The sequence below is a fragment of the Anastrepha ludens genome, chromosome 5, assembly GCF_028408465.1.
Source record: "Anastrepha ludens isolate Willacy chromosome 5, idAnaLude1.1, whole genome shotgun sequence".
NCBI classification, from domain to species: Eukaryota; Metazoa; Arthropoda; class Insecta; order Diptera; family Tephritidae; genus Anastrepha; species Anastrepha ludens.
In genome coordinates, this window is record NC_071501.1 from 90,995,749 (window position 1) to 91,011,829 (window position 16,081).

At 40.3% G+C, this 16,081-nt stretch overlaps 1 protein-coding gene across 1 annotated transcript in view; it reads left to right on the top strand.

Moving 5' to 3' along the window:
- The window catches only part of LOC128863731 (chondroitin sulfate proteoglycan 4), a 52,497-nt gene that overhangs the window by 28,293 nt on the left and 8,123 nt on the right, over positions 1–16,081 (top strand). The window contains exons 2-11 of the mRNA XM_054103040.1: positions 5,990–6,186; positions 6,250–6,480; positions 6,548–6,729; positions 6,814–7,396; positions 7,464–8,492; positions 10,000–10,251; positions 10,321–11,474; positions 11,547–11,700; positions 11,766–12,066; positions 15,658–16,020. Coding sequence (XP_053959015.1) covers positions 5,990–6,186; positions 6,250–6,480; positions 6,548–6,729; positions 6,814–7,396; positions 7,464–8,492; positions 10,000–10,251; positions 10,321–11,474; positions 11,547–11,700; positions 11,766–12,066; positions 15,658–16,020 — 4,446 coding nt within the window. The remainder of the gene's footprint in view (positions 1–5,989; positions 6,187–6,249; positions 6,481–6,547; positions 6,730–6,813; positions 7,397–7,463; positions 8,493–9,999; positions 10,252–10,320; positions 11,475–11,546; positions 11,701–11,765; positions 12,067–15,657; positions 16,021–16,081) is intronic.

Here is a 16,081-nt window from a genome sequence, read left to right on the forward strand (position 1 = left end):
CTCTTCGAAATACGTCTTCTTAAAAAATGTGGGGAAAAGCTTGTATATAATGCAGATAGTGTGAAGGCAGTTACTGTAAAGAATCCAGAGGACGTAATTAAAAATAATAATCTTTTCCACGATGCAATTTTTCAATGTGAATTATTTTGTGTTTTATTGGACATTGATTTCCAAACTGATTAGGCGCGACTGCGAAAACGTACTTGAATCGGCATTGACTTTGGCAGCAGCAGTTCTCCCAGATGTAAGACCAGCGTTTAGTTATAAAAGGTCTTTCAAAAGATGCACCTGGATGTTTAAAAATATAAATTTTTGTAGGTTTCTCTACTTTTATTCAAAATATGACTCTTAACAATATTTTTGGTACTAAGGGATTTGCAAGAAATCGCAGTGCAGAAAAGCTTGGAAGCTCCTAAAAGGCACTGAGCATACAAAACGATCCATTTTGACTTATGGGGCTTTCTTGTAGAGGGAGGCGATGCAGACACAATCCTATTTAAAGAATCGTATAAATGTGCACCGATTAGCTTGTGTAGGAATAGCAGGTGTGCTCCGATCGACGCCTCAGGCGGGTGCTGGAGGTGATCCTACATATTCAACCCATCGATGTTTATGTTAAAGGGATAGCGGCCAAATCTGGTTCCAGAATTATAGCAGCAGTGCAAAAGTAAACACGCACGGCCATGCATTAGTTTATCATCTGTGGACGCATCAACTATCTGGTTCCTAAGATAGATTTGAAAACAGACTATAAAATCAGTATAATTCGACAATAAGGATTGTCAGATCAGAGTCATATCAGATGATAGTGGTCACCATATTTATACTGATGGCTCAAAGATGGACAATGACACTGGATTGGGAGTGTACTCGGAATAATTGTCCTTAAATTATTCCTTTAGACTCCCAAACCGATGCAGCGTCTTTCAAGCTGAGATCTACGCTATAGACAAGGTAGCAAAGACGATAAGATTAACGACCTTACCTCCGGCAAACCTTACCATTTCTGTTGATAGTGCAGCAACGATCAAGGCGCTCAGCGCACAATAATTCAAGATGTGTTAAGGAATACAGGAAATCGCTCTCCCTCAGCCCACAACACAACATCACACTTTGTTGTTTCCTCGGCCACTCTGGAGTGGAGGGAAATAAAAGAGCGGCTTGAACTCAACAGATCAAATGCTAGTGTTCTCGCAAGTGTTATAACGGGTCACTGCGCTATTGGCACCTTAGCCACTCGAATGGGTGTACTTCACAATGACTTCTGCAGGAGCTGTGTAGATAAAGAAGCAATTGAGTTCGTACAACACCATCTCTGTGAATGTCCTACACTTCAAAGAAGCCGGGTCAAATATCTTGGCGAGTACTTCTTTGAAGACCTGGGAAATTTGCAAAATTTCTCACTGGAAGGACTAGTTATCTTCTTAAAAATATCCAATTGGCTTATACAATTTAGTTAGGGGATGGAAATAAAATGCAGGTATCACAAAGGGCATTAGGGCCATAGAGGGTCTTGTATTAGACAAGCAATCTGGCTAACCTAACCTAACCTACTAAAAAGCAGAAGCGAATTGAAGATTTTTTCTGTAAAAAATAAAAATATGTTCGACAAGGAGGTAAAGGAAAACATATCTGTATATACATATATACTTTTTAAAATTAATGCATTTGGATTTTTAATTGAAAAAATAGTGAAATTGTGGGGGAAGAAAAAAAAATTAATCGATTTAACGAATTTTTCCATTTTACGATTTAGGTGTACAATGTAAGATTAGTTTTATTGGACGTCCAATATTAAAAAAAAAAACAATCAATTAAATAAAAGGCTAATAAATAATAAAAAAACTTTGCAGTATGTCGCGTTGCTATTATTGTGAACACAGCTGTAAATGCATGTATGCAAGTACGAGGATGTGTGAAGTATTTGAAAAGGAACATATTTGCGCCGTGTGGCATACGCCCTGCAATCACTTCCCTAGACATGTGTCTTGCATATGGTTGTGAGGCAACATAGGCTGTCTTTATTGGATGTGAATTTTGAGAGTAAATAAATAAATGTGCAGATAAGCGGCAAATATGTAAAAACTCACTCAAATTGCCGGCTGCAGGTCAAAGTTGCCATGGGCGTTTAATTTGTGCGCATTTGTGGGTTTGAACGAAAGTGTTCGGCTACTTAGATTTTGTTTATCGTATTACAAGAAAGTTAAGTAGGCAATTTATTGTCTAGATATTTGCGTAAAGGCATTTAAAAAAACAAAAAAAAAACAAAAAAATATATTAGATATATATAAAAAAATGTATGCTTATCACAAAAAGTAAACAATGGTCGAGCCCATCCTGGACCATCAACAAAAGTATGGCGTTATGTAGGTTAGGATTTCAAGTGATTTAAATACATTCACACAGTTTCGCACGCCAAGTACCCAGCACATCGTTTAAGTCTGCATTTTTTTATTTTGTTCCTTTCAAATTTCAGTTTTTAAGTAGCAGGGAAATGATTTTTGCTTGATTGCTGTTAATTGCCTACGTAAACAATAAAAATAAAAGCAAACAATTGCACTCGTTTTCATGTAGGCAGCACAACTCGCGAAGGCTTTGTGTGTTTATTTATTTGTTTTCCTAAAATGTGGCATTTTCAAGTGTTGCATGCAGCTGTTTCATGCCACTTTTGTTGATGCAGTCACTGCAAATATTGTGATATTCGCTTCTTGCCTTTAATAAAGGCACTTGAGTGAAGTAGCATGCCACAAAAGCGAAAGTTGCGAAATTTTTGGGGCGATGCATAAAAAGTAGGAATTGATTAGTTGGTTGGTTGGCTTTGTGCAGTTGGTTGGGAAAAATACTGCTGTTGGATATTACGCAATATAACACATTGAGTGTCCAGCGAGTTTAATGAAAATCTGCACCGCATTCCATGGTGAAAAAAGAATTTACAAGGTGTGGCAAAGAGCAGACCGTCAACTGGCTCTCGACGAGTTCGAAAGAATCAGCTGATTGCCTGACGTCCCCAGGGTCATAAAAGCGGTTTGTTTACGAAAGTACTGAGATTATATTGCTTACGCAAAAAAACCAACAGCAAGCTCCCTGTGGTCGAGAGCTCGAAAATTTAGGGTATTTTCAGAAATTTTTTTTCACAAAACAAAAAAAAAATGAAAAATGATATTTAAAATCTTTAAGCTTTTCATTTTACTTCTTTTACATCCAAAACTGAAAATTTTTCGTTTTTTATTTTAATAATTTTAAAAATGGCGCTGAAGTTGAGCCTCCCGAAAAATTGGACCTGGACGATGTTGTCCATTTTGGCTTTTCTATTTGTCTGAAAGACAAAAAGCAAAAAAATTATTAATTAGTATAACTGTAGGCTATGTCCCGCTACTAGAATGAAAAAAAAATTACAAAATGGCGCAATATATCGTCCCCTTAGTATAACAATAGCCTATGTGCTCATAGGATATTATTTTTTTATTGAATTTTTGGATTCTCCATCGTCGATTTTATATGTGGTCAAAATTTTGTCAAATTCTAGTTCCACAAAGTGGGTCAAAACGTCAGTCAAAAAATAATAAATATTTACAGACATAACGAGATTTGAGTGAGAGCTACTTTCGACAAAAAGTTTGAAATTCATTTTCTCAAAACATCAAAAAATTTATAGGCTATTTTACAATAATACTAAGGGGACGATATGAAAATTTCAAACGATTCGGTTGAATATTTTTTTTTGACAACACCAGGCCGAAAAAAGTCGTTTCGAGATAAATAAGTTTCAAGTTTGAGGTGCAGGAGCGCGCGGACCGCTCTCTACCTAGCTAATAGGCTGTAGAAGCTATAATATTGGGAATTTCCGCAAAAAAATTTCACAGTATATTCTTAAGATACTGACATTCGAAATATCGAAAAGTCAAAAAATCTATTTTTTGAAATTTCTAGACCACCAGATCCCCTTAACATTGCTTTTTGCTGTTTGAACAACGAATGATTGGACGCGTGTGTGAATTCGTGTGAAACGAGTGAGACAAAATGTGCTGTTGAATACCTGATGACGTGACTGCTGAAGTTGCTCGCTCAGTTTCATTTTTCGCCATAGAAATTTTGTCAAAGCTGGTAAATCTATCATCCTTGTCGCATCCCAGGTAGATTTTTCATAAGAAAGCGGTGGGGAAGTAGAATATAATGATTTTTGGGCGGTCCCTGATCGGCTGGTTCTGTTCTTGTTTATTGATTTGATAACTGTTTTTATGTTTGCCGCATGTTTTTGTATGAGATGACCCTTTATCAAGGAACTAGAATCGTAAAAATCATCATAGCGCTAAGAAAATTAGGGAGCATTTTTTCTTGTTTTAAAAATATAAACAAATTTTCTACTCGACTTCTACTCAAAAACACCTGGTCATAGCGACATTGCGGGAAACTGCAAAGCGGACGAGCTCGCCATACAATGGACCTGTGAGGTAGTTTCCCTGCGAAAGGAGAGGATTGGTATGCCCTTAACAACCTGCGCTCTACACCTGGAACGTTAGGCTTCGCGTCGACTCAGCGAGCGCTGGGCACAAACTTGTAAGATCGCGAAATCCCTCTGACCACGTGTGGATCGGAGAGGTGCGAGGAATCTTCTGAAAATTACAAAAACTCACATCTCAAACCTTGGGGGGTGTCTTCACGGGTCAGTATCCGCGAGGTATGCATGCTGCGAGACTTGGAACTACTTCGAGAGCTTTTGCGTCAGCTGTATGGAGGATGAGGTGGATTGGGCGGATTCATCTCAGCACTTTCTCCTTAGATGCTCTGCTCTCGCGGGTATCCTGGTTCTCACTTCTTTCCTACGCCTGCTGATATAGCAGGACTTGATATAAAAAATCTAATGAACTTCATCAGCAGTATAAAGCGGCTAACCCAACCGCAAATCAGTCACCGTTCGTAATCCACAAATACAGTACAGTAGTAGATTTTAACCCGTTATAACCCTCTATTATGCGCATTTTTTGCACTATTGCGCAAAAGAGATAAAAAACGGTCCATTGTGGTGTTAGAGGGTTAAAATGTCCCACAAAAATGTTCTCAACGGTTTTTTCGATAGTACTCCAGAACACATCAAGTATCTGGAATGTACGGATCACATAGTTTGCTATGCTTATTTATTTTAAAATGTACAAAAGTTTGAAAGCTTCGAAGCCGTTAAAAAAATTCAGACGTACACTGAGTGAATGCTCACATATTTTTTTATCCTCTCTACAAGAATCCATAGTTGACACTTTTTTTTTTTGTGTTGAACAGTGTAATATCCTACCAAAATTGTCTTTTGTTGTAAACAAATTTTTTTTAAATTGAAATTTTAAAATTTTGTTTTTAATTTTTGTAAGGTTTTTAATTATTTTTATTTTATTTTATAATTTTTTTTATTTTTTTTGTGTTGAACAGTGTTAAATTAAAATTAAAAAACTTGGTATTTAATTTTTTTGAGGTTTTTTAATTATTTTTAATTTTTTTTTAATTTTTTTTAAACTAAACATTTTTTTTTTATTTTATGTTTTTTCTACTTTTTATTTGCTTTTTTAAATTTTTTTATACTCATAAGTTTCGTGGATATGTTTAGGGGCGATTCATGCAAAAAAAATCAGTTCTTCAACCCAACACACCAGAAAATACCGTTAATGCTTTGCCAAATATTCTAGTCAGACTCCTGATAGGTTAAGAAGCTCGTGTAGTATGCTTGGCTCGAATTACGGGTACTCGAATATGCAATGCAGCTCAATTTTGTTCATTTCACTTCATTACAAGTCGATTGACGATATTCTTCTAATTTACTTTTTTAGTTACTATTTTTAAATCCCCATAATCTCCTGCGCGACTTGAGCTCCTGAGTTCTTTAAATTAGATTGCCATCATAAAATAAATTTTACTAAGCAACATAATAATTTTGTTTTTATTCTTACGAACATTCCACACTTCCACGCTAATGTTTCTTTTCTTTATTATTTGCACATTTCAGTTTCACTCTTCGGCGATGGCTACATAACGATGCCTCTGCAGGAGGCTAAAATGTCCACAAATATACGCGTAAAATTCCGTACACAACAAGAAAATGCTTTTCTCTTCCTAGCCGCCGGACGCACCGATTACTGCTTGATGCGGCTAGAGGGCGCCACAATTAGCTTTACCTATAAAATTGATCACGAAGTCATACAGGTGGGTTAGCCCATATGAATTTTTCTTTGTCGTTATGAGTTTCTGCGACCTTAATTTTTGCAGCTTCGCTCACCAAAGAAGCAGCGCTTGAACGATTTGGAGTGGCATGATGTGGCCGTGCAACGTTACGAAAATAACATTACGCTGCAGGTGGATGGTAATATAGTTCGCAAGACGTTGCCTGCCGAAATGACAGCACTGAATGTGCATTTCGGCACATTCCTCGGCGGAGTGGGCGACTTTCCCGCTGAGTATCTGAGCGATGTGGTGGGTTTTCGTGGTTGCATATCGGATGTAAGTAGCTGTTGGCTATGAAACCCAAGCTGTTTTTAGTGATTTATGTATAATTTGCTTTGGACAGGTATTTTACAACAACATCAATATCATTAAACGCGCCAAAGAGCGCACAGGCCACACAACCAGCATCGGCGTGACCTGGTCGTGCAGCAATGAATTTGATGGCACCGTCAAGGATGCCATTAGCTTTCTCAACGAAGACTCCTTTGCGCTGATGTCGAAAGAGTCTAACGCTGTGGGCGAGTCGTAAGTGGAAACTCTTAAGTTTATAAATTTACCATTAAGAAGCTCGTATAAGTAGCAGTAACCAAACTACGCCTCCCTTTCCAGGCTTGCAATGCAATTTCGCACCATGGAGGAGGCTGGTGTGCTATTCTTCAACGGTGGCTATGATTTTGTGCTTCTGGAGATTGAAGAAGAAGCTGTGAAGTTAACCTTCAACAAGGCTGGCAGTCTCGTACAACTTTCGCCCAACCAGAGTGTCTCAGATGGCAAATGGCATCGCATTTTGCTGCGCTACAATGCAGCTGTGGCTGAGCTGATACTCGATGATGTTGTGTACAGTGGTACACATGCCAACGACACTAAAACGTCCATCAATTTGGAGAAGAGTATCTTCTTTGGTGGCGTGCAGGAGGATATGCGTAGGCGCTTGCTAAATAAAGGGCTGCTTGTGAATGACCTCAGCTTCAAGGGTTGTATGCGCGGTCTGCAAGTCAACAATTTACAGTTGGGCTTTCCACAAATGAAGGTCTCACATCATTTGGCGGTTAATTGCGTTTGGAAGTATCCGTGCGTGGAGCACAGACCATGTTTGAAGAGCGGCATCTGCAATCAGTACGGCATAGATGAGTTCATCTGCTATTGTGATCAGTCGTACTGCATTAAAGCCGATTATCAGGGGCCCTTCAAGGTAAGCAAAGCAGCAAATAATTAAAAAAAAAACATTTTTTTAACAGCTCGTCTTGTTACTTCCACAGATTTTCACCGAAACGAGTCCGGAGCTGGAATTGCTCTACGTCTCGCCCATGCAGTTACTCGAGGGCGGCACCGTTTTCTTGTCAACCCATTTTATCGACGTACTAATTGATATGCGCAAATTTTCTAGCCTATCCGACTCGTCCATCGTATTCCACGTTGTACAACAGCCTAAATATGGCCAGTTGCTACAATTTTCGGTCGAGAAGAATAATTTTGTGCAGAGCCGCACTTTCAGTTTGGTCGATCTATCCACGGACAAAGTCAAATATGTGCACAACGGCATGGAGAACTTCAACGATCATGCCACGCTGGACATGCAAGTGTATGGCGATATGCACAAAGTGCCAGAGAATATTCTAGGCAAACATCGTTTCCTCTTGCATGCCAATGTAACGCCCATCAATGATCCTCCCCAACTGCAGATCCCCATCAACAAGATTTTGCGTGTCATTGAAGGCATCGAGCGCGTGCTGGATATGGACTTATTTAATATTGACGATCCCGACAGTGCAGCGACGGCTTTAATTTACACAATACTACCCTCAACAAATCCGACCGAGGCCTTCGGACGCTTCCTCGTCAATGGCATATCCACTATGACTTTCTCACAAGCGGATGTCAATGCGGCAAAAGTTAGTTTTCTCTATAATTCAACAACTACCGAGGCATTCAGTTATCAGATACTGCTACACGTCTCCGATGGCATTGAGACGAGTGATACTGTTTATCTGCCGGTTTCAGTGCACCCACTGGAACTGCGTTTGGTCAACAATACCGGCTTGATTATGATACACAAGTCAGCCTTGCCTATAAGTCCGGCGAATCTCTCCGTAGGCACCAATACAGCAGATGAGAATATCGATATTCGCTATGATATTGTCAAGCCTCCTCAATATGGCGCTATACAGCGACTGCGACAGATCGATTCGTCTTGGGTGAACGTAGATTGGTTCAGCGATAGTCAAATGTTGCTCGGACACATACGATATGTGCATGGCAGCGAGTTTCCGTGGCAGGATGAGTTTAAGGTGAGTAGTTAATGATTTCTGAGAGAGAGTGGTTTCATTTAAAATAAGTTTATTTGTGTATATAAGAGCTGGACTCCTTTGGCAGAGGTTGTTGTTGTTGTAGCAGCCTTATTAGCACCTACTTACGTCGGTGTTTGAGGAATATTTTCATCGAGGTCATCTAACGTAAGAATCAGGAAGCTATTGCTATTGCGAGGGTCGGCCGAAAGCAGAGATATACTAATTGAGAAGGAGTGGAGGTTTGAGTTGGGAAGTGAACATTTTATTAGCAAGATTGGAAGATTGTGCAGTTTTTGCATATATTTCACCTATATCGGGGTATTTTCAGGAGAAGTAGGCGCTTAACATGCTAGTTATGCTGGAGTCAAGAGCATCTCACAAACTAACATCACCAGCGATGGGGTGCGTTCGGACGCAGATTACTGCATTCGTTGACGGAGGTGTAGTATATATTGCGAACATAAGCTATCATATCCCTAAATACTGCAGTATTTTTTCGTCCACGAATGTAGTAACCAAAGACCAGCCGCATCTTATCTTAGACTGAACTGATGGCTGCGATGAGATGCGGCTGGTCTTTGATTACTGCATTCGCGGACGGAGATGTATATTTTGAATATCTGGGGATTTTCTTCACCTCCCCAAGTACTGCAGTATTTTTCAGGTGGTACTGATACAGTGTGATGCGATACCTGAAGATGATATCTACATTTTCACTGATAGTCAGGCGACTATAAAATCCCTCACAAAGTATTCGAAAGCCTCTAAGATGGACATGAGAGGCCACATTTCTCTTAACGAGATGGATGAGTCACTTAACCACATCGAGGGGAGCTATACCCATAAACTAGCGAGACTTGGAAGCTAGCAGACTATAACATAGGTATAGGAAAATTATAAGAGCAGCGAACGAAAGCTGACGTGGCTAACCCCCCTGCAGAACCGCCCGGCAGTTATGGCCAAACCTCAATGCTAAACGCACAGAATCTTTGCTAACCTAAAATAAGCATAGTCTGAGCATACTGATTTCTCTTATAATGGGACACTGCCTAATAAGAGGGCACTTCCAGAGGATGGACGCGCAGACACATGACTTCTGTAGAAGCTGTCCAGAGGACGAGGACGAGAAAAAAGGACGAATTCTCCTCGTGACATCACATTGGGCAATAAGCCTGAGTGCGTTCCATACTACACAACCGCTACATTCTACCGTTAACAAACCTGCTGCATTCGTGATGGGAAAGTTTCTGAAGATTTTTATTGCCCAGAGCTCAAATTATTTTCTACGGCTCAACAACCGCTTTCAGTCCCTTATTTAAGAAGGTGGTAAATAGCCTTCAGTTCATTTAACCTTTACTTTTGTTATCTACCGCAATTTGGAGTCGGCGTCAATGTTCATGCGAAAACCTCTCGAAACACTCAAACCAAACAATTAATATTAATGTTTTAGAAGTTATGAATGCTGCTCTTTCTTTACCTATTCCAACTTTCTGTTTCTCACTTTTAGTTCATTGCATCCTATGGCTTCGTAACTACACAAACTTTTGACTTTCGCATCACTTTTACGCGCCTACGCATCAATGCCGCTAAGCCCTCCGCTATTGCAGTTAACGGTACGCGCGAATTTTTGTTAACCAGTGACGTATTGACCTATGAGACAGTGCCAATAGATACCTTTCCGAGAAATATAATTTACAAAATCCTCAAACCCACAAAATATGGCGCTATATACGTCGAGGGTTCGCGTAAATTTGCGAAGGTAAGTTTGGAAATATTTTCAAAAGTAGTCACTCACAGTTAGCTCACTTCACCGCTTGATCTCCCTCAGGAAATGGACTCCTTCACCCAGCTGGATATCGATAAAAATCGTATACGCTACAAAACTCACCTCACCAGCTATTCCAGGTTTATTGATTATCTGGAGTTTGTCGTATCTGTGGCAGAGTGCGATGATGTCATGGGCCGTCTGAAAATCCTCTTCACGCCACTCGAGTCGAACACAGATAAACTCACGTATCAGAAACGTGACACCTTGCACGTGCAGGAAGGCGAACGTGCGCTTATCACGAAAAACCATTTTGAGATACGTTTTAACCTCTATGAGAGTTTACAGTTCACGGTGACGGAAGCACCCAAGTATGGTACTCTGTGCCGCTACGATGAGCAGGCGGCTAAAGTCATACCAATTACGGAATTCACATTGGAGCAATTGTTTTTGAATGATGTATACTACTGCCACGATGATACGGAGTCCACAGAGGACTCCTTTGATCTGCTCATACTGTCCACTGATGGCACAGATTTGCAATTTGTAGCCGATATTGATGTGCGCATCAAGTTGATCAACGATAATGCACCGTATCGCACAGCGGAACGTGTTTTCCATGTGGTGCGTGGCGGTTACCGTACGCTCAATCCGGATGTGCTGCAATACCTGGATGTGGATGTGAATACAAATCGTTCGGATATACTCTACATACATGTTTCGAGCACGAATGGCGCATTCTTCAAGTCGGCCAATTTTATTGATAGTTTCAGTCAGGATGACATTACCAATAGGCGCATAGCTTTTCAACATAATGGACCAGATGTGGGCACTGCGTCATTCATAGTAACCGATCGTCAGCATGAAGTTAATGGTTTATTGGAAATACACGCGTCGGATCCGTTCGTCTCCATGTTGCCGACGAATGCCTCGATTGTGCAAGAGGGAAAATTCGTTATTTTGCGTAATAAAGACTTTGTGTTAGAGACAAATTTGGACATGAAATTGGATGAGATCTATTATGAGGTGATCAAGCCGCCAGCTTATGGTATTCTCATGTATTTGGGTCGATCGAGAAGTGGCGGGGGCAATGATACCACAGCAGGACAGAGCAAAGCATCGAATCTGACATCGTTGACTAATTTCACGCATTTGGATATCGAACGAGATCGTTTGGTATACTGGAATACGGAGATAGCCTCTATGGACAAAGTGCGGTAAGTAGTTACAGGATGAGCACAATCCGCGTGCAGAGTAAGAAAACTTAGTACTCTTCCATTAATTTCTAGCTATCGCGTGCATATCAAAAACATATCCGCTGAGGGCGAGGTGATCATGCGCATATACCCATCAGCCTACTGGGAACCATTGCAGGTGAAGAAGAATCAAACGCTTTACGTCGAGGAGTCTACTAGCGTGCTGATTTCACGCGACGTGCTGGAGGTATGTGCGATTCCTCTTTAGTAATTTCATTTATTTACTTCCCTAATTTTGTCACCTCACCTTAGGTCGTGCATCCCAATATCTCGCCGGGTGATATCACATTCCTTGTTACTTCCTCACCGCTACATGGTTACTTGGAGATGCAATCCATGTCTTTCGATGATGAATACAATTGCAAGGTCTTCGACCAGTCGGCTATAAATACTGAGAAAATGTTCTATATCCAAGCGGGTGTTAATCAATCCATGGACTATTTTGTGTTTGATGTGACCAATGGCATTACGTGGCTGCGAAATTTGATGCTGAAAATCGTCATTATACCGGAGAAGCTGTACATGCATACGAATGTGATTTCCGTAGTTGAAGGTGAGTGGTTTGGGAAGAACTGAGCTCAAATAAATAAATACTCTGTGCAAGTTCAAAATTTGGGTAAAGATTTACAGGTATTTCTATATACTCTGTGGGCAAAAAATAAGGTGAATTTGGTTGTAAAATGAAAAGTCTTTATTTATTCTTGTAAATCAATTTCATCCTCTTCAAAAAAATCCCCTCTCGATGAAATACACTTATGCCAACGATTTTTCCAATCCCCGAAACATGCCAAATAGTCCATTTCCGGTATAGCCATCAGCACCTTCTTCGATTCAGCTTTTATATCCTCAATCGACTCGAAATGCGTTCCCCGGAGTGGGAACTTAAGTCTTGGGAATAGCCAGAAATCACACAGAGCCAAATCAGGCGAATACGGTGGTTGCGGAACGATATGCGTAGAATTTTTGTCGAAATGATCACGAAGAACGAGTGCAGTGTGAGACGGTCAATTATCGTGATGCAAAAACCAAGAGTTGTTGGCCCATAATTCTGGTCTTTTTAGACGAATTTCTTCACGTAAACGACGCATAACGCTCAAATAATATTCCTTATTATAAGTTTGGCCAGGTGGAAGGAATTCATAGTGAACCACACCACGAAAATCAAAAAACTGTCATCATGACCTTTATTTTCGAACGACTTTGACGTGCTCTTTTCGGTCTGGCCTCGCCTTTAGCACTATATTCGCTTGATTGGTCGGTTGTTTCAGGGTCGTAAGCACAAATCCAAGTCTCATCTCCCGTAATGATGCATTTGAGCTTGTCATGATAGTCTGAAAGCATTGTTTCACATCAACGCGACGACTTTTTTCCAAGAAATTGAGAGTTTTCGGTACCAAACGAGATTTGACTTTTCGTAGGCCCAAATGGTCTTTCAAAATGGTTTTCACAGATCCTTCTGATATTCCGATCATATCAGTAAGGTCTTTAACAGTCAACCGACGATTTTGGAGCACTAACTCCTTCACTTTATTGACGTGTTGGTCATCTGTTGACGTCGATGGTCGTCCGGAGCTCTCTAAGTCATCAACACGTTCTCGATCCTCTTTGAAGTCTTTTTACCACTTATAAACTTTTTTCTGCGACATGGGCGAATCACCAAATGCCTCCTGCAACACGCTAAACGTTTCCGCAGCCGAAATTTCATTCCGCAAAGAAAATTTGATGGCACTTCTCTGCTCAATCAAATAAGACTTTGTAAAAATCGAAAAATGCACTCTTGGTCGTTTGGTAAACACAAGCGTAAATATATTACTAATAATGACATTCACATGAAAGTTGGCCCAGATGTTATTAACAGTGCTGCCAACTCATGAAAAAAATAACTAGAGCGGAATTTTAATTCCGCGAAGTTTGACAAATAAATTCACCTTACTTTTTGCCCACAGTAGAATTGACGGTTATACTTCTTTTGAAGGTTTAGTTGAGCCCTTTTTCATATTTCTAGTGCGCATCTTAATGTTTTCTACAAATGGAGAGACCTACAGTTTTTCGTTGCCTCTGAATGGCAGATGATTTTTAGCAGTAGCTTTTTCATTACATCAATAACACTGTCTGGTTGTATGATAGATATCTGCTTGTTGTAGGTCTCACCCATTGGACTACAGTAGCTACTGGTTTTGACAGATATTCTTACTTAATCCTTTCTTTTAAGTTCAATAGTGTCAGCCGTTCTATCACTCGTCTCCGGTTGTCGGTGCTCCGAAACATCAGTTTTTGAAAATTTTCTTTGAGCGGCTAAGAGCTCAAAATCAGCTATTAAAAAAACCTTTGCCCCCAAAAAAGTAAGTTAGTGTTGTTCTTTTTTCTGAACCTAGGGGATGGGTCAATAAGTCTGCGAAAGTTAGAATGGATGGCGTTGCAAACTCAAATTCAACATTTTCCCTGTCAAAAAGTAACTTTCGAAAGAAGTCACCCTAACTTTCTGACTGATTTATCAGAATGGCTATTGCAGCCTTTTAAAACTGACACCTATGCAATTCTCAAAAGAAAGGAGTTTCGTTTATAATTGAGGCAGAAAAGATTACGTTGACCACACCATTAGCTGACAAAATATTATTGAGACTCTTCACCATCAACTGCAAAAGTACAGCTCCAGTGGTACCGAAAGATCTGATCGTTTAGTTGACTTCACCAGACCAAAAGTGTTTGATAAAATCTACTGCGTGATATTGTCATCTGCACATGACCGGGATATCGTCCAAATCCTCATGTCTCATCTCCTTGAATGCAGCGCTAAGGCCCGGAGAAGGTCGAGACATCTTGGCCATTTGCAGCCGTAAGAAATGCACATACGCTTAGTCCAACCCAGTTCTATCTTAAGTTTGATAAGAGAACTGGGTCTGTGATGAGTAGAAGACACAAAAGACCATGAAGTCGAAGTGCAAACTTCCAATAAATCAAGAACGAACAGCAGGCTTGAACGACCATCATCTTGTCTGAGGCCATTTGCTAGTGTTAATTTTGTTGGTCGAATAAGTTTTTGTGCGATTCCGAATTCATCCAATAGCAATGGTGGGGTCGTATAATATTATCTTATACAGCTTTGAAGTCAATAAACAAGGATTTTTGGGGGTTTTCAATTATTTGTCTTAGGGTAAAAATTTCATATTAATATCATAGAGTATGAGTAATTTTCTGCTGGCATGTACAGCACTCAGGCATTATTAAGTCCATTGTACTGCACTCGGGTTCCCTTTTTTACTTTTCTTTAAATCCACTCGATCTCCGAAGAAATCTGAGTGGATCTTGTGGTGCCAAGGAGCCAAGGTACTCGCTTCTTAACACATCAGTGCCAAAGACCTTACGCCTGATTCGAGCAAAAGCCGGACAGATGCACAGAAAATGGTCCGCCGACTCATCCTCACCTACATATGCTGGGCAGAGTGCACTCCATGTGCTTCGCCTAGATAAAGTAGCCCGTCATCAGTCCAACCAGCTGCCTACAGTCTCTTCTGCTAATCGCAGGAGCATCTGCTTCAGTCGGTCAGAAATGACAGGTAACATCAGTTTTGTCCATCTGCAACCACTCTTAGTCTGCAAAGCTCGCTTGTGAGTTGAAGTAACCAGTTTGCTAACCGTGGCTTTGTTGGCTGCAGAAGGGAGTGACGGAACGGACACCGGATCAAAAAAGTTGGCCTCAGAGCTCTTCCTAGCTGAAGGATCAGAGTTATCGTTACTCGAGATACCAATGTGTCCCGAGACCCATGTTAGCATCAGGATATTAAGTCTACCGACATAGTTCTGCCTGAATGTACTAGACTCAACTACCCTTGAAGTGTTTGGGGGGCTGTCTAAGGCCCTGAGCGCAGTTTGGCTGTCACTGCAGACACATACAGATCTGCTTCTCCAACTGTTGAGTATTGAAAACCATTTTTTTGAAAATTTAATTTACTGAAACTTTGAAGCCCTTTAAAAAATTCAGTTTATGAGAAATTCAAAAACTTAGAATGCGGAATTACTACATAGATTCTTAAGCTTCTCGTACGTAAGAAATTTTTCTTGGATAACAAAAAAAATTCATTTTTGCCGCAAGGTTGAAAGTACCGTCCGCGTCATCAAATAATATTTCCTCTTTTATCACCAGGCAAAACGGTCCATCTCAGCTCCTCCGACATTCAACCCTTCTCAGAGTACTATCGTGGGAAGATTCTAGAATACATTGTCACAATAGCTCCGACCTCTGGTTACATTATGGCTGCCAGCTCGAAAGTGAAACGTTTCACCCAAAAGCAATTGGACCAGGGCAGCATACAGTACATACACAACGGCAACGAGAACGCCACGGATGTCATGACTTTAATAGCAACAGCTAGAAACAAGGAGAGCGTACCATTTGAGCTGGAATTCACTGTGATACCGGTCAACGACGAACAGCCGATGGTGGTCACGAATACTGGCCTACAAGTTTGGAGTGGCGGCAAATACATCATTAAGTATACGGATCTCAGTAAGCTTCTAATATGTGTTAATTTTCCTGTATTGAAATTTTTACATTGTCAAAATTTTTT